The sequence below is a fragment of the Sphaerodactylus townsendi genome, linkage group LG07, assembly GCF_021028975.2.
Source record: "Sphaerodactylus townsendi isolate TG3544 linkage group LG07, MPM_Stown_v2.3, whole genome shotgun sequence".
In the NCBI taxonomy this organism is placed as follows: Eukaryota; Metazoa; Chordata; class Lepidosauria; order Squamata; family Sphaerodactylidae; genus Sphaerodactylus; species Sphaerodactylus townsendi.
The window spans coordinates 81,894,782-81,921,150 of record NC_059431.1 but is presented as its reverse complement, the minus strand read 5'-3'; the positions used below and the strand labels follow the sequence as shown (position 1 = coordinate 81,921,150).

Below are 26,369 nucleotides of genomic sequence, written 5' to 3'. Positions count from 1 at the left end.
ATTCATTCATTCATTCATTCATTCATTCATTCATTCATTCATTCATTCTTTCTTTCTTTCTTTCTTTCTTTCTTTCTTTCTTTCTTTCTTTCTTTCTTTCTTTCTTTCTTTCTTTCTTTCTTTCTTTCTTTCTTTCTTTCTTTCTTTCTTTCTTTCTTTCTTTCTTTCTTTCTTTCTTTCTTTCTTTCTTTCTTTCTTTCTTTCTTTCTTCTCTCCCTCTTACTTCAGGGTATTTTACAAGAATAACTGAAACACCCCCAGCAAAAACCAAAGATAAAATAACAAGCCCCAAATCTCATGTCCCTTGACAGATGCCTGCTTTTCCCCTTGAATTCTCTGGCAAATTATCAGGCCTTGCAGCACCTGCTGAATATCTCTGAGAAGAGGGCGCCTATCACAGCTCCAACAAGGTCATTCTAGAGTGGAAGCCACAGTGAAGAAGATCTGTGCTCTGATCGATGTCATGCAATCTCCCTATGTGGTGGGATAGCCAACACATGGCCTGAAGACTGTAGTTGATGCATTGAGAGATATTATGAAGGGATATTATTGTGGTTCAGAACTAGTACAAGCATGAAATATTAAAGCACTGAACTTCAGAGAAAGTGGAGTCCCTTTCCATTCCTGTAACTAAGAATAGCCATCTACCACATATCTGGGATTATGGAGAATGTCTTCCAGAGTGGATGGTTTATTCCTGGCAGATGTGGAAGGGCAGGGTGCAGGAAAGAGCAGAGAGTTGTAAAAGTGGGAAATGGTTATGCTTGTGGGGTCCTGTAAACCACTCAGTTGTTTGGGGCCTCTCACGTGTTGAACACTCTGTTTTAAGCCATATGCTGTTAATTGTCATTTGTATCCTGTTACATAGACTGCAGGAAATTTTCCAATTTCATTCCAAATTCCAAAGATGGACTCAGTGACAAAGGTTCCCAAGACATTGTAGCTGCATTTTATGAAGGGGTGGGTTTTTGGGTTTTTTTGGATACTGAAAAATTGGATGCAGTTGGTTGCACACTTGACAGTGGGAAATAAAACTCCAGCTGTAAATCACAAGTGGGAATGCAATATAGTTTATGAATAACACCATAAATAGTTTTCATTTTTTTAAAGGAATCACATTGCCATTGAAACTTCTTCAGTTGCCTTTCATGCACTGATAATTAAAGGGAGGGGGAATCAAAACAAACCCCCTAACTGGAAAATACACACGCTTTATAATTACCTATTTCAAAGCAGTAATTGAGCATTTCATTATAAAGATGGTAATCAATCTGGAACAGTACTCTAGGGAGAGCACACACATCAAGAGACTTATCCATTATAATAGAATGTGCAGCCATAACTTGCTTGGATTATCATCAATTGCTCAAGCATTTCTTATTTGAAATATGAAACCCCCTCAAAGTGTGTTGCAGTGTTCTCAAAGTGCATTGCAGTGTTCTCCACAGAACCTTCTGCTATCATCTCTCAAAGTTTTTTAAAGTTTTGTTTTCAGATAATTAGAATATATTAATAGGTCATAAAAATTAAAACCACCTTTGAAGCATGTAATTTTTCTCTGAAGCTACCAGCATGGGAGATGATATAAATGAATCTCAAATGTACTTTGAAATCACTGAGTCTCACTTCCAAGTTAATATTAGTATGACTCTACTATTACACATTTATGAAGAATATGCTTGACAGACCTTTTCTGTTTCCCTCATTTTCCGAGGCTTATCGGGGGGGGGGATGCGGGGAATGGTGCCTAGAGACAACTTGCTCTTTGGGCACCCCCCCACACCTGTGCACCTCCGATAGAAGGGGGAGGGCTGGCCTGGCAGCAGCCTACCCACCTCCATCAGAGGTCCCATGGGGCCTCCAATAAAGGAGGGGAGGGGAAGCCTGGCCGCAGCTTGCACCGGGATCTGAACCTGCCAGGATCCAAGCCCAGCGCAGGCTGCTGCCACCCCCTCCCCACCTCTATCAGAGGCCCTGTGGGGTCTTTGATAAAGGTGGTGAGGGCAAGCCCGGCTACAGCCTGTGCTGGGATCAGAGCCTGCAAGAATCCGAGCCCGGCACAGGCTGCTGCCGCCCCCTCTCCACCTCTATCAGAGGCCCATGGGGTTTCTGGTAAAGGTGGGGAGCACAAGCCCAGCTGCAGCCTGCGCTGGGATCCAAGCATGCCAGGATCTCACCCCGGCGCAGGCTGGTGCCGGCCCCTCCCCACCTCCATCAGAGGGCCTGTGGGGTCTCCAGTAAAGGTAAGGAGTGCAAGCCTGGCTGCAGCCTGCACTGGGATTTGAGCCTGCTAGGTTCTAAGCCTGGTGCAGGCTGCTGCCACCGCCTCCCCACCTCCATCAGAGGCCCCACATGGTCTCTGATAAAGGTGGGGAGGGCAAGCCCGAGTGCAGCCTGCGCCAGGATTGGGCTCAGAGCCTGCCAGGATCTGAACCCAGCACAGGCTGCTGCCGCCCCCTGCCCTCGGCTCGGCAGCAGGGATGCATGAAAGCAGGGCTAAGGGAGGACGAAGTCTGAGGAGTCACATGGGGGGCTGATTTTGTGCCTCCCACATGACCAGAATGGTTGTGCTCCGGGACATGGTGTCCCCCATGTCCTAGGCAGATACGTCTCTGCTCAGTTTATACTAAAATACAAATACGTTCTTTCACTGATCAGGTGTTAATTTATCTGTATCTGAAAGGAGATAACTGATACTTTGTTGCTAATTGCGCTTAAAATCATGGTTTTTAAAACACTGAATTAAAAGAATCTTTCAGATATCACTCCAAATACTTTAAAAGGTAATATAAATATTGAATGATGTCAGAAATACAGTACAGTTAGCTCTTAGTCACAAAAACAGTTTTATCATGACTATATATGGCAGTGGTTTTCAACCTTTTCAGACTTTGACCTCATATTTAACCCATATTGGGAAGAAGCAAGTGGAAACCATGGTACCCATCTAGAACTACTGAATCAGATTGGAGGTTATTCTCTTATTTGGCTATTGAATGCTTTTTTTGGATGCGTTCTTACAACATCATGCTCTAATCCAGTGGTTCTCAACCTTCCTAATGCCGCGATCCTTTAATACAGTTCCTCATGTTATGGTGACCCCCAACCCTAACATTTATCCATTTTGCAGATGGAGAACACTGATGCAGAGAGTCTTAGCTGACCACTGTGAAAGGGTCGACCCCCAAAGGGGTCCCGACCCCCAGGTTGAGAACCAATGCTCTAATCCTGCTCCAGTTGTCCTTTCCCTGTCATCAGTATAATTTTTCCCAAATCTGCTCTTTCTGATCTTTTTAGGAAGAATGCAGTCCAAATGCCTTATTATGATGTTTAGACTAGGAAAGCATTCATTTTCAGGATCCTGCCATTAAAAACCTTGGATTGGTAGTGATCCTGCCCCTACTGGCACCATTTCTCTTCTATTAGTCACTATTTTACGAAACACACAACCACAGGGCCTTGAATGTTGGTAATAGCAACAGCCATTAAAAAAATGAAAATAAAAGTTTACTAAAAGTCCAGGAGGGGGTAAAAACAAACAAACAGGGGAAATGTGGCTATTAGAGGAAAGTGTGCAGAATACTTGCATATGTGAGCTTAGTTGCCCGTGCAAATACCTCTTAATTCTCTGCAGCAATGGATGCAAAATAGAGAATCTTAATTGTGTGGATTTAACCTACTATAGTGTTCAACACTGGTGCAGCATTCAGTTTGGATTAACAGGAGGCTACCATAATCAAAGTGTGGTTATAATTGGTTAAGTAAAATTATGGAAATATAAAGAGGGTATCTTATTATTTTGCCTAATTTAAATGCTCATTAATATATTTAATCTTGTGACTTGAGGAACTTGGAAGAGTTCCATAGATATACAATATGTTGACATTGGTGACATGTTATAACTTTCATTAATAAACTATTTTAGATCAAAGGAAAGAAATCAGAATTTGTGGTTGTGTCAAATGCATTCTGCAGTCCAGATACAGCAAGCAAGTACAAGTTAGATGAGTGAAAGAGAAACTTTTATAGCAGAAAGACTTCAAGTACTTCATGCTGTCAGTTTGTTAAAGAAATGTGTCATATCCAGACTCCAGGCAGCTGTGGTTGTTGTTCCAAGAGTATATTAGTTCTCTTTTTGGAAGCACTTAAAATTTGTCAGCAGAGAAACAATTCAAAATCCTATATTCTTCTTGTAATAGAAAATAATTCCGTGCTTGACTAATGTGTTCTATCATTTTCTATCCTGATTGCCTTTTATTTCGTTTGCCCGATGGTGTTCCTGCATTAGGGGTGGGCCGAGTCATTTGTGACCATTGGACTGTACAAATTTTCTCCACCTCTCTGACAGGGCCTCAGCAGTTATTGATGTTCCTCCTTGGTCAGCAGTTGAGCATGAAATCTGTTTACAAAACAGCCCCAGAAGTAGACATGGACTGGCATGCATGAGCTTAGTATATTATTGATACTCTCCCCCACAAAAAACTATGTGTTGTTTCTTCACTAGAACAATACAATTATAAAAGAAGGCAAAGAGATTTTTTAACATAAATGCTGTGCACAAATTGAGCCCTAAGTCGCAGCACCCCACTTTCACCATTGAAAGAGATGACTGGGAGTGCCCCTCTTCATTTTTCATATTATTCTATTCTTTGTCTATAAGGATATATTTGTATCTGTATATCTAATCAACTCATTCTAAACTCTGCAAGGCCACCATGATAAACAGTTAAATGGCTCTGTGTATGAGGTATACTTGCTAAAGGCACAAATTCTTTCATTTAAAAAATACCATGTGTGCGACTGGCATATATTAGTAGAATTGCTAGAGAGAAAAACTAATTACAACATTGTTTGAATGTGCAGCTTTTGTATAGTTTGACCTTAAATAAAAATGTGATCCCTAAGTATATCAAATAATCTCCCCACTACTGCCTTCTAATTTCTGAAATGGTATTTATGTTCTCCCTGTTTGACATGTGGCAAAGAGAGGTACTATTCAAAGAATGGTGCATAGGAGCTAGTTGGAGTGACGTTTGTGTGAACAATGTGTGGGAAGTCTAACCCACACTTCCCCATGTATTCTTTATTGTGCATTATGGAGAGGTGCTGTGACTCAATATGCTTGGCAGTAGAAGTTTTCAAGGTTCAATTTGTGGCATCTCCAGTGTAAAGGACCAGGTAATTTGAGTTAGTGGTTCTCGTTGCAATGCCACATTGATTCATTGCTAATTTGTACTAGCCAGATCGTCTGTACTGCTTCTCTTATTGGTTTATATAAGTCTGAGGAACATATCTTGTAATTTTAATGCAAAGATGCTCTTATGGAGAGAGGTATAGCTTCCTTTATGTATGACCCCAACCCCCCAACCCCATTAATTAGTGGACATTCTGCTATACTTGACCTTCTTTGGATGCCATATCACTGTCCAGCCAATGCATTCTGATGTTTGTCCTAACACAAAATCTCAAGTTTTTTCTTTGAATGATTCTAAATGTATGCAGCAAGTATGAAAGAGTTTTTAAAATAAAGCATATACATATATTCAGCAGAAAATTTTCATTAGTGTACTAAACTCTTTAAGTAAGTAGTTATATAATGGAATACTATAGAAATTACCTTTCAGTTTGACTACTTCAAGAGTGAATATTAGTTGGGGACTGTTGTGTTCAGAAAAAAAGGTTGGTTTTTTGAGAGTTTGAAAAAGGTTTGAAAATGACAGGCTATTGGGGTGATTTAAATATTGTGTTGCAGTGCTTCATGAAAACTGAATTTCAGTGATGTCCTGAAGCAGATATTCATGCAGTGGGAACATCAATCAATGAAATAAATAAAGTGCAAACAATGCAGTCCTGTTTTCACTTTCCAGCAACGCTTCCTATAGAAGAAATATTTATTTGCCTCACAAATCCAAATAGTCTTTGTTCCCTAAGTTGTATAACATCTCGTTTATATCAGTACGGGATTGCTACACAGGCAGTGTGAATCAAGACTTTAATTGCCATGCTGTTGCTTGAGAGAATTTTTTTTAAAGCATGTCACAATAGATTAGCTTTTTGCTCCTAGAAGTTTGTGAAAAAAGCAACTCTGTAGTATACATAGTGGATCTGGAGATACAGCAAAACATTAGAAAATTTGGATTTAACATAAACCTATCCAAAAGAAATTCATACTACCCCATTTCGCACCATTCTTTGTTCTTTGGTGAGTGAGGTTCATAGATGTTGTAGGTCAGAACCAAAACAGAGTTTATGTGAAGTAGCTTCATAGCATATCTCACCTTGTTTCATTTTATTTCATTTATTGGACTTGTACCCCACTCTCCCCCGTGGGGCTCAGAGCGGCTAACAACCAACAAAACAGAATAACAGACCAATTAATATGAACAGCAAACAGCAAATATGAACAATAAATAAATATAAACAGCAACAACAACTCCAAAACCATAGTCCCAGTTATCAATCATCAAATACCATTAAACATAGCATATCAACAATATTAGCATTTCTTAACAAAATAGCAAATAGCAAATAGCAAAAACGTATTAGCACATAGCAAAATACGACTGCCTCATACACAGCTTACCACAGATTTTAATTTTGATCAGATCTTGTGACTTGGAAATGTTTTGTGTGAAATCATTCTACACACCTACTTTCCCCATGGAACATATAATGCTCAACTGCCCCAAATACGAGGAAGCTAGGACCAGGCTTTTGACCTTCCTTCCTGCTAAGTTTAAGGAATACTCTGTTGCTGGGAAGGTGGCATTCCTACTAAACAACTCTTCTTCTGTGATTTTAAATTCTGTAGCTAGGTTCCTTTTAGGAACCTTGGAATAATACCTGTGGTGGTTTTATATATGGAACATCTGTCTGGATAATGCTGGTTGTTATATTCGTTTTATGCCTAATAAAGGTTTTATGTATGTACCTACTTTCCCCTTTTGGGGTTTTTCCCCTCTTGCCTCTTCAGTTGCATTTATTTCCACATACTACTGATGAAAATATAGTGTTCCTGATGGAAGTGGGATGTCATCCAGATGCAGAAGAACAGCCAACCCCCTTTTATTTTCTTTTGTATGGGCAGTCTAGCAATTTACATTTTGAAGTGACAATTCAAAATGTCTCAGCGTCCAATTCTACTATTGAAAACTACCATCCCAAAACAAAGTCAAAAGAACTCCTAGAGCAGGCACCATTACCTGAAGGAGCGAAACATGCAGCCCATACAAAGAGCCACATTTTTTTCCAGATGAATGACTAATTTGGTCATTGGTTCACTAATTTGGTCATTAGCAAAGGTGTACCAGGGGAAAATGACTCTGGGTGCCCCTTGCCACACCCCACTTAGCTGGTGGCTGCTCTGGTGGTGGTGGTCCTGGGCAGTCTGCCGGGGCCAGGTCTGGTATGGCCGAGCCGAGGCGTTCCAGGTGGTAGCCAGCAAGCGGCTCTGGCAGACGTGGGGGCTCTGCTGGCTGAAGGAGCAGCCTGGCAGGAATTGTCCAATGGGCACCCAGTGGGCTAGAGGTGCAGCTGGGCTGGGAGTCTGGTTAGCTGTGGCTGCAGGCCATCTCCTGCCCGAAAGCCAGCCTGTGGCTGCAGCTCACAGCTCAGATGGGCACCTGAGTCTGACTCATACCTCCCCGGCCTCCCTGCTGACAGGGAGGTCGACTGTGGCCCTGGCACCTACCTGAGCTACCCACCACTGAGCTGTGGCTGCAGCCAGCCTCCCTGTCAGCAGGGAGATTGGGGAGTGCAGGAGCTGGCCTGCGGCTGTGGTGCCCACCTGTTGGGCTCCAGCCAGGACCCACAAGGACCTGATCAGTGCTTGGTGCCACACATGTGATCAAATTGCGTGCACCCAGGGACATGTGATACCCCATGTCCCCATTAGCAGCAGTCCCTGATTTCATTCAGCTATTCTAGTGTTCTTTTCAATTTCTCCAATGACTCAGCATTCTATAGAGAATGCAATTGCCCCCTGTTCAAAATAGTTCTCTGCTCTAATGTTGCATTGCTAGTTTGATATTTGCCTCAATCTGCAGCGTTTGGGACTCTTTAGTTTGGAGAGGAGATTTCTGAGGGGGGATATGATTGAAGTCTATAAAATTATGCATGGGATAGAAAATGTTGACAGAGATAAATTTTTCTCTCTTTCTCACAATACTAGAACCAGGGGGCATACATTGAAAATGCTGGGGGGAAGAATTAGGACTAATAAAAGGAAACACTTCTTCACGCAACGTGTGATTGGTGTTTGGAATATGCTGCCACAGGAGGTGGTGATGGCCACTAACCTGGATAGCTTTAAAAGGGGCTTAGATAGATTTATGGAGGATAAGTCAGTTTATGGCTACCAATCTTGATCCTCTTTGATCTGAGATTGCAAATGCCTTAACAGACCAGGTGCTCGGGAGCAAAAGCCGCAGAAGGCCATTGCTCTCACATCCTGCATGCGAGCTCCCAAAGGCACCTGGTGGGCCACTGCGAGTAGCAGAGAGCTGGACTAGATGGACTCTGGTCTGATCCAGCTGGCTTGTTCTTATGTTCTTATGTTCTTATGTTCTTATGATATGAAATTGACAAAGCTGATCCAACCAACTCTGCTACTTTGTACATCTGAACATTACCCCATTAGCCCAGTATGACCAAGAGAAAAAAAATAAAATTTCTTTTGAAAACAGAAGAGGAGGAGGAGAAAATGGCTGAAGGGTAGGCTGGGTGACAAGGAGCATGGATTAATGCCAGGTGTTTGGTGGGGAGGAGAAATAAAGACCGTCTCAACATGATTGCATGCTGAGGGAAAGCTGGCTCAGAAAAAGATCCAAAAAATATTGTGGTTTTTGGGAAATGAAGAGCAAATGCTTTTGGAACCGAAGGAGGAAAAAATGTACATAAGTCAAAGAAAAAAACATTTGGTAACATTTGGTGACAAGATACATTGTAAATGACTCGTGTGGAAAAGGTACCGGTTACTATCATCTGCATGACTTCACTAACAGTTTTTTTTAAAGCATTTTTCCATTTTAGTTGCCTGTGTTTTCACTGTCTGAAAATACTAAAAGTCTCCTGTAGGCACAAGCATCTAAAGAAGTTTTTTGTTTAAGGCCAAGAGTCACCAGGGAAACATATAGGATGTTTTTCTGGTTAGTTGAAGTCAAGTTACTCTCTGAATGCATATAGAGGAAAGCAGCAGACAAAGACTGCAGCTTACATGATGTGAACAGTAATAAGTGTCACTTGGAATACAATATCAGAGACTTTACAACACTTTAGGTGCAATACTAAGAATATTTTCCTGAGAGTAACCTCCATTTGGTAGTCCTGAGTAGAATTCTGATTAAAACTACACAGGATTACAATCTCTATTGTTTATGTTTGCAAATAGAGAGAATAGAGCAGTGGTGTTCAGATATCTGCAGAATTAATTATCGCACTTTCTACTGTGTGTACCATTTTCTGATGTTGCTTTTTGTTCATTGTCTTACTAAAAGTATTGAAAGGGAGATATGTTTGACTTGTTCCAAGCATGCTCCTTCTAAGCACAGTCAGTCTGAAAGATTTGCTTCTTAGTAAAGCGTGTCAGAGGAAGATGGCTTTCACACATTTGCATATGGGAATTCATTTCAGTGAGTTAACTCGACTGTTGACTAGTGTTGAGACTAAGCCAAGTAGATGAAAATGCAATGGAGAAGCAAGAAACTGAAGGCTTTCAGATGGTTATATTAAATACATCTCTTTTTAGTTCTATTATTTTCATCTTCATTTCAAAGGTCTTTGATGCCACTCGCAATTTTCTTCTTCATTACTCTGCTAAACCATTTATTTGCTCATTAATTTGTAAGTACATCCTACAAAGGTTCAACTTGCTTACTGATGATATCTAGATTTTTTTTTTGCCACAATGCCATGTATGTGGAAATAGTTCTAGCCTTTGTGATTACTCTGTCTGACCAGTACACACAAAAACCAAAATTGCTTTGTCTTTGAAAGTGCATTTGATGCATTTTCCATCTTCTATGATAGCATTGGAGTCATTATTGCAGCAGTTGACTCTGATATGCTTGCACAGACACAGACTGAGTACGATAGGAATGATGTCTCATGGACTTTGCTGTCATTTGAAATGCTGGCATGAAGATGGTAGCAGTGAAAGCAAAGAGCTGGTGTTTTCATTATGCTGCCTGAGAAAACTTCTTAGGTTTATGTTTCTGGAGGCAGCAATGAAATCAAGAATTGTAGTTTTATGAAGGTATATTTTTGTAAGTTGCTTTTAAGAAAAATCTTACCTCAAATAGATTTTTAGTAGTATTCCGTGGTGTAAAGAGTTTTTTAAAATACTACCTACACGTCTATTAAGAGCTCTTTCGTAGAATAAAAAGCGTGGGTTTTTTCACTCTGCCATTTTCATCTGCACTGAAGCCACTGATCCATAATGATATTTTTAAAAAATAAGGTATTGACCTACCAAATTATATCTTTTACTACTGGTTAGAAAAAGAGCAATTAAATTGTAGTTTATCTTATTGACATGGTCTGTTTTGAGATACCACTGGAATTTCTTATTGGAGGAGATGTATTTTGTATATTGTAATTTATAGCAGAGTAAATTTGGTTATTTCTTAAATGCAGATGTTCATACTGTATTATGCATTAGTACTCAACAGTACAAATTTAAAGTGTCTTTATTCTTTGAATTATGTAGTTGGTGCAATGCTCTAAATCAAAAAATAAGTTTGGGTGGGTGGGGTAGAGAAGTATTTAGGGTGCAGAATGAGGTAAGACTTGTCTCTTAATAATATTCTAGCCTTGCTAATTTCCCCTTAGCAAGGAAAGTTGAGTTAGCTCTTATTCTTAACTTATGCAAATAACGTAGCTTCCAGTATGCTGCTTGTAAGCAAGGTTTTGACCTCTAACCCCTTTATAAGATTATCTTCATGGCTTATTCTACTTGAAGTGTTAGAAAAGAACTTTAGGAATGACAGATCCTTCTCTTGATGTGATATTATAAAAGGAAAACATGTTTCAGCACATGGGAGCTGTTGATCACAGGGTGGGCTACAAAATGTCTTGGTAGAAAAGGATGCTTACTGGTTTAGACCTTTTTGTAATTACTATTGAAATGTGCAGCCCTAGGTTTAATAGGTTAATCTCAGTCTTTTGGAATGCATATGCATGTATATAAAAGTATTTGGAGCAAAAGCGTTCTAAACATTTTTCTCTCTCATTCTTCTCTCAGGCTTTGAAAAACCTTCATCTGGAATTTCAGATTGGAGAGATTCGCAGTGGCTTCTAAGCCAGTGACCGAAGCCTCCAAAGCATGCTGGTGCCAAGCTGTCAGATGATGCTTATAGCCAGGCCAGTAGTAGTGCTCCTGAGCTTCCTACTCTGTGCTGATGCTGAAAGTAAGCTCTTTTCTCTCTGCTTCCTTCCCCTGTAAAGATAACCGTAGCTATGATAAACAGTTTTGTTTTTAGCTGGCACACTCTGAGGGCCTCTGAGTAAGCTTCCTTTTGACTCAATCTTGAGACTCTGTGGGATCCTCCTTGGCTCTCAGCCAATATTTGGAAAGGATTATTTACTGAGTTTCTTACTATTAATACTCTTTCTCTTATGCATCAAAGAGTTCCTACTGCTCTTTATTTGCTTGTGATCAGGCCATTCAAAGAGCCAGTGCTAGTAAAATTGTATAGCCAAAACAAAACCTAAGCTTGCTTGCCAAAAGACAAACATCACTCGCCCTTATTGGGTATTTTTCAGTTCCTTGAATATTTCTTTTCAGGTTCTAAAAAATCATGTAATGTGGAGACCAGTTAAAATTCCAGGTCTTTTGTGTCTGTCGCAGCCGCTGTTCTAATGCATTATTTTTGAACAGCTGTCTTGAAGTATTTGAGCAAACCATGCAGAACTAACACCTTTGAGGACAGGCTTTAAAGTGTGGAGGCTTTTGTGTATTACAAGCACCTAGGTCCTAAGTCCAGTACTCTTAATATGGTACTATAGTTGGTCAATTACTTTGCACATTAATTAGAGGATAATGTTTAATAAAGAAATCATTGCATCTGCCTTGTTTACACATGATCTTTCTCCCAGCTGCCCTCTTCCATTTTTCTAGTTAGCTGGAAGTGGGAGGATCAGTTGCATGGACTTATGGAGAGGCAGGTTTATTTCAATTCTGGTGGAGTCACTTAATATTTATACACTTGGTGCTAATTTTTTAGAGAATGTTCTGCACTAGTGGGTTTGCTTTTAAACAGAATATTATGTAAGAATTTATGTGGAAGCCTGTTGGCCCTTCTCCAAAACTGAATATATGAATAGGAATATAAAATCAGAATGTAGGTTTCTGTTTGTTATTACGCTTAGAAAATGTTATAATGACCTGGTAATATCTCCATGAAGTACTTATATAAATTATTTAAAGATACTTAGGGACTGTTAAGGTATTACCAGAAATACACCTTCATGACACTAGTTTATAAATGTTAGAAAGTGCTGATATTGGTTACTTGCATATTTTCTTTGGCATGGACTACTACTTTTCTTGACATTTTCATGAAGCAGGGGTCGAGCTTGGTTGCACTTTCACATATGAGTATAAATTAATTTAGTTTGATTTCACCAATGGATGCTACAAGATTTTGATGCTTGTACCACACAGGTGGGTTTTGCACAGGCCAAATATAGTGGGTTTATATAAACCTTTCTGGGATGGGACTTTGCAAAAGTCCGATTCCCAAAAGAGTTTTGCCCATTTTATTCCCCTCAACCTGGGATTTTTGAAGATCACTAAACCAGTTACCCTTTTGCACTGTCCCTAGCCACCTCCACTGTCTGGATTGTACTATAAGTACTATTGTAGTAGAAACATTGGCCGTTTCCACATGGAAGCGGACGGGGTCGGGTCGGCGTAGTCCATGCTGACCTGACCCCTCTGGGACCGTTTGCATGAACGGTCCCAGAACCGGCCGGGACGACGGCGCAGAGCTGCGGCGGCGTCAGGGTGACCTTCCTGTCCTGCGGCCCTCCGGCACGTCGCCGAGGCCAGGGGACACGCCCCCCTGCCCTGCGTGACCGCTCCGGAGTCGCAGGGCAGAGGGGGCATGTCCCTAGGCCTCGGCAACGCGCTGGAGGGCTGCAGGACAGGTAGGTCGACGGGACATGGGGGGAGGGAGGATGCCTTGGAGCCGCTGCCGTTCACACGGCAGCGGCTCCAAGCTGCCGTTTTCTGAAAACCTCGCTTCCCAAGCGAGGTCGGAAAACGGTGGCTTCGCACCGGTCGGGCGGAACGAGGGCGGCGCGGCTGCGAAGCAGCTGTGCCCCCTGTGCGAACGGCTCCCTGAGGATGGCATTTTTGCTGTCCCCAGGGCGCCATATTCCGCCCGTGCGGAAGGGGCCATTGAGATACATTTTTTTAACTAACTTAAAATATTTCTAGTGAAATTTTGTGACTTTGAAAATGCAAGTGAGATAAGTCTTTGCTAGGTTTTATATCTGTGTTCAAGAAAAGAGTTGTAAGAAACTCTTACTTTAGTAAAGTGTCTCCATCTGTGAACAGAAGTTCATCCATTTTGTAGCAGTCTGCTTTGCCTTTGCCTTTATTAAGACAGAAATTCTATTTTATTGAGAGTCATTATCAAATTTAGATTTATAGTTTTGTAATGAGGTACTTGTATATGTTTCTTTCTTTGCAAATTGTTGTAGTTTTCTGCTATGATATGCAGTATCCATGATTTTCCCTGTACAATTCATCATATTTGCTTATCATGAGAAGATTTATTGATTTTATTTATTTATCTGTATACTTTTATCTCGCCCATCACCAAAGTCGGGGTGTGTGTGTAAAATAATAAAAGACAATAAAGCAATATTTAAACCATCATAGTACCATCATGGTGGTCACTGTATTATAGGAAATATCATCTACCAAAAGTAAGGGTACAGTCCAACCAAAGAAGCATCTGTGTCCTATTGATGTCAATTCAATTCAATTCAATTCAATAAGCCTTTATTGGCATATACACGACAGTATAAAAAATAAGGCAACAATGAAAATCCTGACAATTTAAAAGCATAACTACTTTATCTGATTCAGTATAATCAATCATAGGGTCTATAGCTTGGGATAGCAGGCTGGATCGGAGTTCTTGGTATAATAAGCAGTTCAGGAGAATGTGTGGGATAGAATCCAGCTGTCCTATGCTACAGGTACAGAACCTCTTATTGCTTGGAAGACCTTTAAGTCTTCCTCTATGTAGCAGAGATGGCATGATGCTAAATCTAGCCAGCATATAGGCTCTCCTGTGTATGGGATTTGTGAGCGCTGTAATATAATAGGCTGGGTATCCCTGCGTGAAAGGAATTGACATATTTGTTGGTGAACAAAATTTATTTGCCAAGCTCTGCAGTTGTTGATAGTCCATTGCTAACAGCCTCTCTTTAATGAGGGCAAAAGTTTCAGTAAAGGTTAGCATATTGAAGGAGTCACTGTCATAACCCAGTTCCCCGATCTTTGCTGTAACTATTGTGCACCATTTTGAATGGTGGAGTTCACTCAACGTAAGTTGGGTCAATGAGTTTCTGGAGCTTCGGTAGTGAATATTTAACCAGAATTTTATAATGATTAGCCAAATAGTGGCCTCTATAGAATATTGGCCAGATTCTAAACATAAGACTGCGTATGGGACGCAGTTTGGCACGCCAAATAATTTGTGCAAGAATTTGGAGTGGAATGATTTGATAATGCTGTTATTCGGAATTAGCCAAATAGGAGCTCCATAGAGTAGCTGTGCTCTCACCTTCGCTTGGAAGACTTGCAGAGCTGGGGGAATATATTGGTTGCCCCTGGAGTAATAGAACCTCTTAATGGCGCTAATACTTGATTGAGCCCGGGCCAGTGCATATTTTAGATGAGTGGACCATGACAGGTTGTTGTTAAACCAGAGTCCTAAATACTTGAAAGTTGTTACTTGCTCGATGTAATGGTCCTATTGATGTCACTGAAATAGTTGGGTTAAGCATGTGGTTATTAGCTGAGCTACACATTATGCAAAAAATACACTTTAAAAGACCCGTCCCTCTCCCACTCACCTGATGCGTTGGCATGGTAGCTTGCTGCGGGAACTCTAAGACTTCCGCCCTACGCTGCCTCCTCCTCGACCTCCTGAGAGGGGTCGGAGGACAGCAAGGGAGGGTCTCAGCAGTCCTGTAGAGCGACGAAGGTGACGAGGTGAGTGGGAGAGGGACGGGGAAAACAGCGTGATTCCTCCGGCGGTGCCGTTTGCACCGCGCCGCCGGGAATGCACTGTTTTCCAAAAAGGAGGGAAGTTTTTGGAGGCGGTTCCAAAAACCAGGAGGCGGTTCCAAAAACCAGGAGGAAGGTTTTTGGAGGCGGCCTGACGCCGCCTGGGGGTGGTGGAGGGGAGCCAGGTTGGCGCTGCTGCATTTTAGCAGCACCGCCTGTGCGAACGGCTCCCTGGGGATGACGTTTTTGCCGTCCCCAGGGCGCCATAAATGGCCCGTGAGGAAAGGACCAAAGAGTCCGGTTTCAATGCTGAGCCAAGTAAGGCTAGGAAGAAAGTAGGAAGGGGACAGAAGGTGCATGATGTCCAGGAACAAATAGGAAAATGGAGTGGAATAGGCATTGCTTGCACAGAAGGGTCCTGACAGTGTGATGCCAAGAAAAAAACCTGAAAGTTAGGACATGAGGAAACTTGACTGATACTGAGGACGGAAGAGGCAAGGTTGAAAAAAAAGATTATGGAAGAGATCTATACTTCATATACTGCTAGATTGTGAACTGTGTTCTTATATCCTTAGAAGGAGATCTTATGTAATTAGAAACTGCACCCTTACCTGTGAGTGCAGGGAAAAGGTTTTCCTGGTACTTTACTCTTGGGAGGATGCTAATGGAGAATGAGATAAAGTTGTCTTGTTGATTAAAGAATTGATTACTTTACTGGGCAGGCTTGTATTGTCAGGGATACTCTTGAGGGGAAGTGGAATGTAAGGTTGTTGTCTTTCAACTACGGTTCCTTTCACAAGACAAACCCTTGATTAACAGGCATAACTGTTTCTCCGGAAGACCTGGCTGTCTCATTATGAAATTGCATTTTATTGCACCTACTGTCTAATTCGGTATAGAGTTAAATCCAGTCAAATGAAATCATTGGCCTTATAACATAGCAATGTAGGAGGTTCTGGAGGTAACAACAGGATAATTGTCATTCTGCCTCATCAAAATAATTGGAATGGAGCTCAATTTCATTGCAGTTTACTCTGTTCATAAGTTACATTTAGATCAGTTCATAATTCAATGACCATGCAGTTGTATTTATAGATGTATGCACTTTTTCAAGATCCTACAAATTGAGGAGGCCTTTCTCCTTGTTTTTTTATATATTTGTTTGTTGGTACTATTTATAGTCTGCCTTTCTCACAGGGACTTAAGGCAGATTACACATCGTGAGTCAGTACAATCAACAAAATGGAATACTCAGTGATCAGTGCATTAGGATTGTGTAAATCCAGTACCATCAGAAACTGAACTGAAGCATAGCGTAAGCATTAATAAGACACATTAAATGGTACAAAAATTACATAATAGGAACTTATGTATCAGTATAAATGACATGTTGCATGCTGGCAGCATTTAATGTAATCAGTTTCTGAAGAGATTTAGGCGAAACAGTGGGCTAGGCAACAGCCGCACACACTATCAGAAACTGCTGCATGGGTGGGCATGAGTGGGTTTGTGGTTAGATTATCAGGATTATCATCTGGGAGATCTATGTCCAATACCCCACTGTGCCACTGAAATTCAAATTGTGACATGGGACCAGTTACTCTCTCTATCAGGTTAACTTTCCTCCAATGCTCTCCTTTTCTGTACCCAGAAATCTGGTCCTATAACTGGTAACTGAATCTTCCTCCACTTTGAACTCTTGCCAGTAGAATTTAGAATCAACACAGAATAGCAGGCATCACTTCTAATCTTCTCTCTTGTCCTCTTTTTTGTTTTACTATTTTTGACTGATATACATAATACAGTACAGGGGGTTGTCTGAAATAATGTATCTTCATATGGACATTCTAGTGAAAGGTTTTATTTCTGAATATTTGATATTTTAGAGGCCACCCAAGTTTGCGAATGATTCTCCTGAATAAATGTATTGATTTCACTATATCTAAGTTATTGGGATTTCTTCCAAGCTTGCACTGGAACTTTGTCCCTTTGTCAAGAGTTCCTTTATAAAGTTGATAGTGCATGTCACTGCCTACATAGTCCTTTAACTCCAAATGCTCTTAAATCCAGCAGAATCTTAAAATATCACAGCAAGAGGGCTGTAAGGTGGGTTTCTCCCTTCCACTCAGGCTATAATTGGTGTAATTTTGGACCAGTTTGGAAAGTGGACTGTTTCACACAGGTGTGTCTGAGATACATGTTCCTTCTGACTACACATAACAACATAAGATAACTAAAAGCTAAAACGGATCAAAAAAGGTAATAAGATAGCATGTATGTGATATGATCATTGAATTCCAGTCATTTATTTCTTCTGTTGAAAGACTGCCCATTTTCTGAAAGTGAAAAATGAGAATTTCTCATTTCAAGTCATTTTTCATTGTGTGTTAACTGTATTATCACTGCATAAATGCTCTGAGACAAATGTAACTTTGTCAGCAGGCATGTGTTCTTTTTAGATGTAGTGCTTGATTACAGCTACACCAAAAAACCCTATATTATAGACATTTTTCTTATTACTCAGAGAATGTGATATATCAGACTAATGCTCTGCACTGATAGAAAACAAAGTTCTGAACCCTCTATGTCTCTCGCTGTGGAAAGCAATCAGCAGTATATATACACTGACAAGTCCAAGTGAATGCTCACTGTGCAATTATGTTCTCTCTCTTTCCTCACAAGTCTAGTTTGTATATGCTTGTTCATTGGTGACTTCACTGTATAGTGATGATTTGCCTGTTATATTACACCAACAGAATCTTCATATCCCCTTATAGGAAATCAGATGAAGCTTCTCAGTGGTCTGAATTCACAGCCATTTACGCACTTGTGTTTTGCCTTTCAGCCAGCTTACCTTTCCTTTACTATAGACTTTCCTTTAGGTATTGTTTTTTGCCCTTTCTGAAGTCACCACTGGGCAGAGTAGAGAAGCTTCATAGTTTTCAAATACTGACAAAATGTGATCTTTCCTGTTGCTTCACATTAGACTGAAGCGAAACAACTAAACAGGGAGCATAATTCTTTATCTGGGTTTGTTCCTCCTTCCTGGCATCCCCAACTCACCTGACACAGTTTTCCCTACTTTTCTGGCCACCGTTTCTGAATGATCAGAAGGGCTTTGTTTGTGTGTTTGTGTGTGAGGGAATTTTAAAACACTGCTGGTTTAATGCTGGAGCAAGGAACCAGTCAAATGCTGGAGCTATGGTCCGGTGGGATGGGGAAGATGGTTGCAAGAATACAACAAGGCATGCAGGATTTAAACTTTTGCCCCTGTTGGTCTAGGAGAAGTACTTTAGATAAGAAAAAAGACTATTTAAAAATCAAATAGTATAGGCAAAAGAGGTTTTGCTAGAGTGGTACATTTATTGTGTATATTTGTATAGATCAGAGAACTCTGCTTCCCTGTTATCTGTGTGATTTAGTTTGGTCATACTGAACTGAGCCCTTGGTTTTGATTTCCAGATCTTGTGGCTAATTCTGATGGTTGTAAGAAGTGTCTTCCCTGCAAATAAATGCTGTTGTTGTTGGCCAGCTTGTCTCTGCTGAATGGACCTGAGAACTGTGAAAATATTCCTGCCCAATCTCATGTGTAAACAGATAACTGAAGGAAAACCCCATTATGAGCAAGCAGCCTCAAGGCAAGCAGTAAATGCATCCTGGGGCAACCCACAGGTTTAGCTCATGAAGAGCTCAACCTGTGGCTTTTTTCAGTAGGTATTATTTGTCTACAAGGGTATGTTTCAGAGGATTCTAGGATTCTAGAGTATGCATTCAATTCTCACAGGCCAGGCATTCAGGTTTGTCTATCTCTCAACTGTTTGGTCCATTCTGCACAGCACAAATAAAAAGTATGGGGGATGTTTTAAAAAGAGGCTACTTTTTTTTGGCCAGACAGCACAAATAAGGTGTCCTTGGGGATGTCTTTAAAAAGCCACCTCTCATTTTTTGTCCGGACAGCCCATGTGTCAGAGAATAAAAGAGGCTTTTTCTCACTTGATTGTTAAGCTCTCTGGTCAGTTTCCTCCTTCGCTTGCCCCCGACATTTTGTGTGCTGCTGAAGGGATTCTCCCTTCCTCCATTTGCTGAAGGTTTCCCCAGGATGTTTGCTCTGCAGGCTCCAATCCTGGGCACCTTTTCAGCCCCCCAAAATGAATAGCTGTACTCAGCTCATCCTGCCAATTCTGAAAATATATAGTTTTTTTAAAAAAGGATGAAGAGCCTATGAAGAAATTCAGATGCACTATTAGAATCTTAGTGGCTTGGAAGACTGGTCTACCAGCCATTGAAAAGCATTTAGACCACTGAGGTCAGTTCCTACCATTGCTTTTCAATGGGCAGTAGACCAGTCTTCTGAGCAGCTAAAACTCTCATAACATTTCTTTGCAGACACCTCATCGATTTTTTTAAATACATTGCCAGAATCAGTGAGAGACTGCAAACATTGCAGTTCAGGATAGGCCATGATTAGAATTTAGATGGAAGACCACCAAGGAATTCCAGGATTGCTATGCAGAGGAAGGCAATGGCAAACTAACTGTAAGGAACCTCAAAGGACTCGAAACAAAGGAACTGAGTTCAGTACGTTTATTTCATAAACTTCAATGATCGCAATACATGGAATGCGGATTCTGACTTTCCCGGGCTTAAGGTGTTGCTTTTACGGAACCTCCAGCCACCTCCCCCAAACGTCCCAGCAGAATTCCCACGACAGAACAGAAACAAGCTTCAAACACACAAGATAATCACAGCAAGGTTACGGCCACAACCACCCTGGGCACGAAGCCCAGAACGAGGAATGCGCCAAGGCCAGGCAGAAAGAGCAGAAACTAACCCCCACCCTTACACTAACTCTGTTAGTGTTGTGCCTTGAAAACCCTTCTGGGTTACCATAAGTTGCCTGCAACTTGACAATACTTCAGACATACAACTTTTCTTCACTTATACCTACAATTGGAATAATTCATCAGTCTGCCCCACTCTATCTCAATTTCATGTCTTCACATCCCTCCTACATTTTTTTAATAATCAAAATGTTTTATGTGTGTTACAGTAACATTTTCCCACTCTTTTATTTAGCTATGCTCTTGTTTTGAGCATTTTGCATGTGGTTGATTGTTTAGTGGTATCTCATACCATTGGTCTCAATATAATGAATGAAAAGTTAAATAACACACCAGATTTTCAAAACATTAAAGGTTTTCTGTGCTCAAATTTCTTGGTAATTTAACTTCTCATTCTTTCCTGTTTGATCAGCTTGGTAGTTTCAAAGATATACAGTAACATTAAGGTGTAATGTTAAACAGATAAGTAATTACAACAATTGATACATTCCCTTGATATTCTTTTTAAATATAAAATCATCAGAAACATAATTCAGACGTGTCTTCGGTACAGTTGGAAACAACCTTTTGTTTTACTTTAGCAACAATGTTGTTTCCTTACCTTATTAAATATTCAGACTTCTTTCATATAAGCTTTGTACATTGTCCTTTAAAAAGTCTCTTTTCTGTAAATCTATTTATTTTTGTCTTTTAAAGACACAACTTCATAGTGAAGTTTGACCTCATAAATGCCAATATTTCTGTAGTGGCAAGGCAGGAAATTTATAAATGTTGAGATGTGTTATGATGTGTTATGATTATTGCTATTATGCTGTTTTCATGACTCTCTGTCTCCTTTTTGGCATGTGTACTGGAAGCCAATGGGAGTTCTGTTTTACAGCCTTTCCCTTTTTACTTTGTTGGAGATAAGTTAATTTATTAATTATTTAATTCATTTATACTGCATCTTTTTCCCAATGGGTAGAGGAAGGCAGGTTACATCATTCTTATCTCTTCTATTTTATCCTCACAACAATCCTGTTAGGTTGAGAAAGTATGACTGGCCCAAGGTTACCCTGTGACCTTCCATGGCACAAATGGGGATTTGGACTTGGATCTCACAGATAATAGTCTGACACTCTTAATCAATACTCCACACCAATTTGGTGATGTTTTATATTTACTTTCACTCTTTTAAAAATATTTGATAACTCTTTGCAATGCAGTTCTAGGAATTCTTTTGAGTAGATTTTCCAAAAATTGCTATGCAGCATGGTGACAGTAATTTTACCTGCACTTGCTACATTTGACATTAAAATGTTTCTAGCAATGCACTTATGTGTTCAATTTAAAAAGAAAAAAATACTTAGACTGAAGAAGGTGATTACCTGGGGTGGGGGTGGGGGGAGACAATAAGTACCACTACTGCAGCTGCTTTTTAGCTGCTTTAAAAGCGGAGGCCTGCAAATGCATGCAAAAAACAAAAACAAAACAGAAAATCTCTGCTCCTATTCACAGTGAAAATGTTATGCTTATCACTCTTGAAGCAGTGACTCAATCACTGAAATGACAAAGTTGGAATTATTGCAATGCACTCTACATGATGCTGATCTTGAAAATCATTGGAAGCTTCATTTGGTGTAAAATGTGGCATTCAGATGACTATCTGGAACTGGCTACAGGGAAGGTATTATGCTGACTCTGAAAGAAAGTGGCTACCTATTTGCTCCTGGGTTCAATTCAAATTCCTCTTAGGTCCAAAACTGTCTGGGGAAAGGGTGCTTAAATAATCATTTCCTCCCATATATTCCCACACAACAATTAAGAACTTTCAGACATGAACAGGGAGGCTGTGAGGCATGTCTATTTTAGACGGCACTGGAACGGGCCTCAGACTCTTTGAGAGTGGCCCCTCCCCCCACCCTGTTTTTTCATTGTTATCGGTTCTGTAATAATTGTTCATACTGTTATTTTACCGGTTGCTGTTCAGGTTTTTCTTCCTTGTCACAGTCTCTGCAGTTCTTGGGCGTTGGGTACATCCATTTGGGGGAGGCGGAGCTTGCACACCAGACTTCCCCTCAGCTGGGGGCCTCCATAAGAGGTCCAGGGGTAGGGTCGGGCTCGGCTGGGCAAGCCATGTCAGTTTGCAGCCCGCTACCCCTGGTCCAGATGCCACCTGGTAACTTGCTGTCCCATTCCCCCCCCCCTCAATTTTGTTTCGGATATGGTGGCTGGGTTCAGCATGCTTACTGTCCACCTGGGGATGGTGCTAGGTTCAGCGTGCTTGCTGCCTGGCAGTCTGGATGTGCCACGCATGCTTGCCCAGTTTCTTCATCATAAATATATAAAATGGGCTGCAGCTAAATGTATTCCAACTAATAGGGTGGTGAGTTTTCTTGGGTATGCAAGGGACTCCTTACGCACTTCAGCACACAAACAAAGAATATGCAAGCTTATTAAAATGACAGTTTACCATTCAAGCCACTCATAATCTGGTGGGCCTAGCTATCAACTGCACCACAACTTCTGAAGCTTAATTTTAGTAACTACTTATATAATATTCCTCTGTCTACAAATAAAGACTAATTGAAGGAGGACTGGCTTAATAAGAAGAGCAGCTAAAACATCATGTAGAACAGTATCTAAGCCCTGTTCTAGTTTTGTGGCTATGGACATGTGATTTTAGGGCAAGTCCACAAATGACCAGTTCCTTAATACTGTAAAATAGAAGGGCATTTCTCTGAATTGTAAATTCTATCGGTATGATTTGAAACATGTACTAATTGCTGTTTCTATTACATTAAGGATGAAGATATATAAAATAAACTATTAGAGGTGACTCCAGCTTAGTGCAAGTATTTAATAAGTAGCTGGCTGAATCCATGGCACATCTTTTTATATGACTAAGACCTTTGTATGAGATCGTTGAGACGTGAAGCCCAATCAGAGCAGACATTATTTTTGATGTACTGTGGCTTTCTCAACAGAAATCTTTTTTGATAGCTAGCGAGCTATTCAGTAAATTTAATTTTAAAACATAAAATATGTCACGGTACTGTACTATTTCATTTAAATATGAACTAATCTTTACATTCGAAAAAGGGTCACTTTTGCTAATTCTTACATACACAAAATTATCTCCTACCAGTTTAAGTATTTGTGTTATAATTATCAGCTTAATAGTAAGTTTTACTGCTGCATTAGAGTGCTAAAAATAGAATTTCATAATGGAAGTTGTGAGACGCTCTTAACTCATATGGTAGTCTGATGCATGATCTATATGCATAGTAATTTCTTGTTATAAAGTCTTAGTAAAGTGCACAATAATAAAGTCCATTATGTTAGCAGATAGCTCCCCCCCCCAACAAAAAACAGTTGGTATAACCTGTGACGGTTGTTCTTAAAAAGAAAATTGCATGTTTAATCATACCATACATTAAATTATCTTGCAGTTAAACATGGGTAGATTTGATTATCTGAGTTTAATCTTATATCATTCTAAAGGACTTTCAGGCTGGCTCTCATGTGCAGCTATGGCTTTCACCCTTCACGCACAAACTATAAACAATTAGTTTTCTTGATCTGGTTCTAAAAATAGAAAATCTGGACAAAACCTAATTGATTGTAGGTTTGCTGCCATTCATTATCTTAATTGGTATAGCTAATTAAATCATTAATTGATTGCAGCTAATCCCTTGCTAACGAACAGTAAAGTTTAGTGTGGTCTTGCCTAATCCCCTATGACCTTTCATTTTACTGCTGTGTATAGCTCATCAGTTGAGAAATTCACATTACAAGAACTATGAATTCATGGATAAAAATTGTAACTCTGTGATATTCACAGAAGTATCAGTGGATGGATTAAAGTAACCTATGGATATACTCTCATGAAATGCTGCATTGAGACATGCTTCAGTGAAGTAGAAACAATAGTAACTACACTATGGCTAATTAACACTGCTTCATAGCAGAGGCTTTGCTATAGGAACATCACTAAACTTTTTTGAACATATGCATTTGGACTTTGGTCTGTCAAGTTTCTTTTTGCTTAGGAATTCTTTTGCGTGTGTGACTCTTCAGAATTTATATAGCAGAATTCATATTTTGCTAGGAATATCCATTAAGATATTTATGTGTCTTGGTCTTATTATTGATCTAATAATACCTGACTGGGAGGAAAAACATTAGTCCCATTGATACAATTGACTGCAACCAAAGAATTTGCCACTGTTTTTAATTCATATAGCCCACATAATTGAAAGGGTGTCCTTCAAGAACAATGCAAAGGGTATCTTCCTTTAGACCAATTTAACTTTGGCAAGTCATGGTTGTTGCTTTTGGCAATGAATAGCCCAGGGTACCCTGATTCAAAGGGAAGTTTGGATGACAGTATAGAGCTCATAATTATCATCTTCAACAATATTCTTTCTCATTAAGACTGAGACATGCATCTGATTAGGATTATCTAGGAAGAGATGTAAAATTAACGTATATTCTACCTCCCTTGTGTTGCAGTGGTCAAGTCCAGAGTTGGGCCCCTACAGCTCTCTTAAGCAGTGCTTCAGAACTTTGTAAAACTGGGGAATATCTGAAGATAGTGTTTGACCCTGAGTGGAATCACTCTAGGGGGAAACAACTCCCCTCCCTGCGTCCTCCACTACAGAAAATTACACTCCCTACGACATTCTGTTGGAGGAGCACCTGCTGTTGCACTAATGCTGTGACCACATAGGTTCCAATCCATTATTTTTTTTAATGTTTTGAACATATTTAGCTCCACAATTATGTTTCAGAGCAACTTTTGTTTTACTATTTTTATTATTGATTTAGTCTAGGAAAATGTTTATTTATGAATTTATATGAAATAGTTGTGTTTTTCTTTTCTTTTAGAAACTGATCAAATTGCAGTGAAGGAATTCAAAATAAAATCATAAAGATGTTTATGATATTTAGCTTTTTGATGGGAAATGTAATGCTAGTTTTTTTTAATCCACATGAATGGAAAGACTGGTGGTAACTAATTCTATTATGCAGTCTATTATCTCTTACATTAGTTAAAGACATTAGTTTTAAAAACATTAAAACATTAGTTTTAAAAACATTAATTATCTCTTACATTAGTTAATGCACATATCAATACACTATTGCCATTAGAAGTTGACTTGTACGCATGAAGCTCTATTACAAGTAGAAATAATAATTGTGCTTTACAGTGTAATTCTGAGCAGAGTTACACCTTTCAAAGCCCACTGACACTAGTTAAACATAGGGTCTTTCCCCACTTACCTTAAGCCCTGCGCTACGCTCTTGAAGTAGCACGGGGTCCCGGGGCATTCCCCATGACAGGGGCGGCAACAGCGCAGCCGCCCCGATGCTGCCCTTCTCGCACCCCCTCAGCATGTGGCATCCCTGACGCTCTTGTAAATGGTGCCTTTTGATGACCCCGCGCAGAGCGCGGGGTCGTGGGGATGCCAGGGCGCGCAGCATAGGGGGGGATCCTCAAGAGTGGGGAAACGCCCTTAGAAAGGCATGACTCTGCTTTGGACAACATTGTTGTTTCTTTTAAATGGTGGTACAGTTTCATAGGTTAAAGCACTGCCATTCCGGGGTCTTTATATTCTCCACATTTTAGATATACATCAACAAGATGACACAACAAAAATATATGTAGATTGGAGGTGTCTGTTAAAATGAGATATTGGGAGAATTACAGCCCCATCCTGGGGGGGGGATCTTCCTCTAGAGGCAGCGCAGGGCTTAAGCAATGGAAATGTCATTCCCGGGGCACACAGTCCAGTAAAGGGAAACATCTGCTGGCTCCCAGCCCATTGTGCCCTGCGACGGCTGGCCATGGCACCCAGCCTTTCACTGTGCCACCCCCAGATGTGTTGGCATGGTAGAGTAGGCCAGGGGTTGAAGTCAACCTTAGTCAGCTTCTGCTGCCCACCTAGCCCCTATGTTTTCTGTGGTGTATCTTTGCTATCATCTATGGTGAATTCTCTGAAGTATTCTTTTTTTTAACTTTTTGAGCTTCCTGCATGGAGGAGGAGGAATTTGGCTTTGTATCCCCACTTTTTCTCCTGTAAGGAGACTCAAAGGAGCTTATGATCTCCTTTCCCTTCCCACCCCCCACAGCAAACACCCTGTGAGGTGGGTGGGGCTGAGAGAGCTTTGAAGAACTGTGAGTAGCCCAAGGTCATCCAGGTGGCGTGTGTTGGAGTGCACAGGTTAATCTGAATTCCCCAGATAAGCCTCCACAGCTGAAGTGGCAGAGCAGGGAATCAAACTCGGTTCTCCATATTAGA

General features: G+C 40.5%; 1 protein-coding gene across 42 annotated transcripts in view; it reads left to right on the top strand.

Annotated features, from left to right (window-relative positions):
* The window catches only part of PTPRD (protein tyrosine phosphatase receptor type D), a 1,487,793-nt gene that overhangs the window by 1,082,103 nt on the left and 379,321 nt on the right, over nucleotides 1-26,369 (top strand). For all 42 annotated transcript variants that reach the window (XM_048502785.1, XM_048502811.1, XM_048502810.1 and 39 more), the window contains one exon: nucleotides 11,240-11,405. In XM_048502785.1, the coding sequence (XP_048358742.1) occupies nucleotides 11,321-11,405 (85 nt within the window). In that variant the 5' untranslated portion in view covers nucleotides 11,240-11,320. The remainder of the gene's footprint in view (nucleotides 1-11,239; nucleotides 11,406-26,369) is intronic.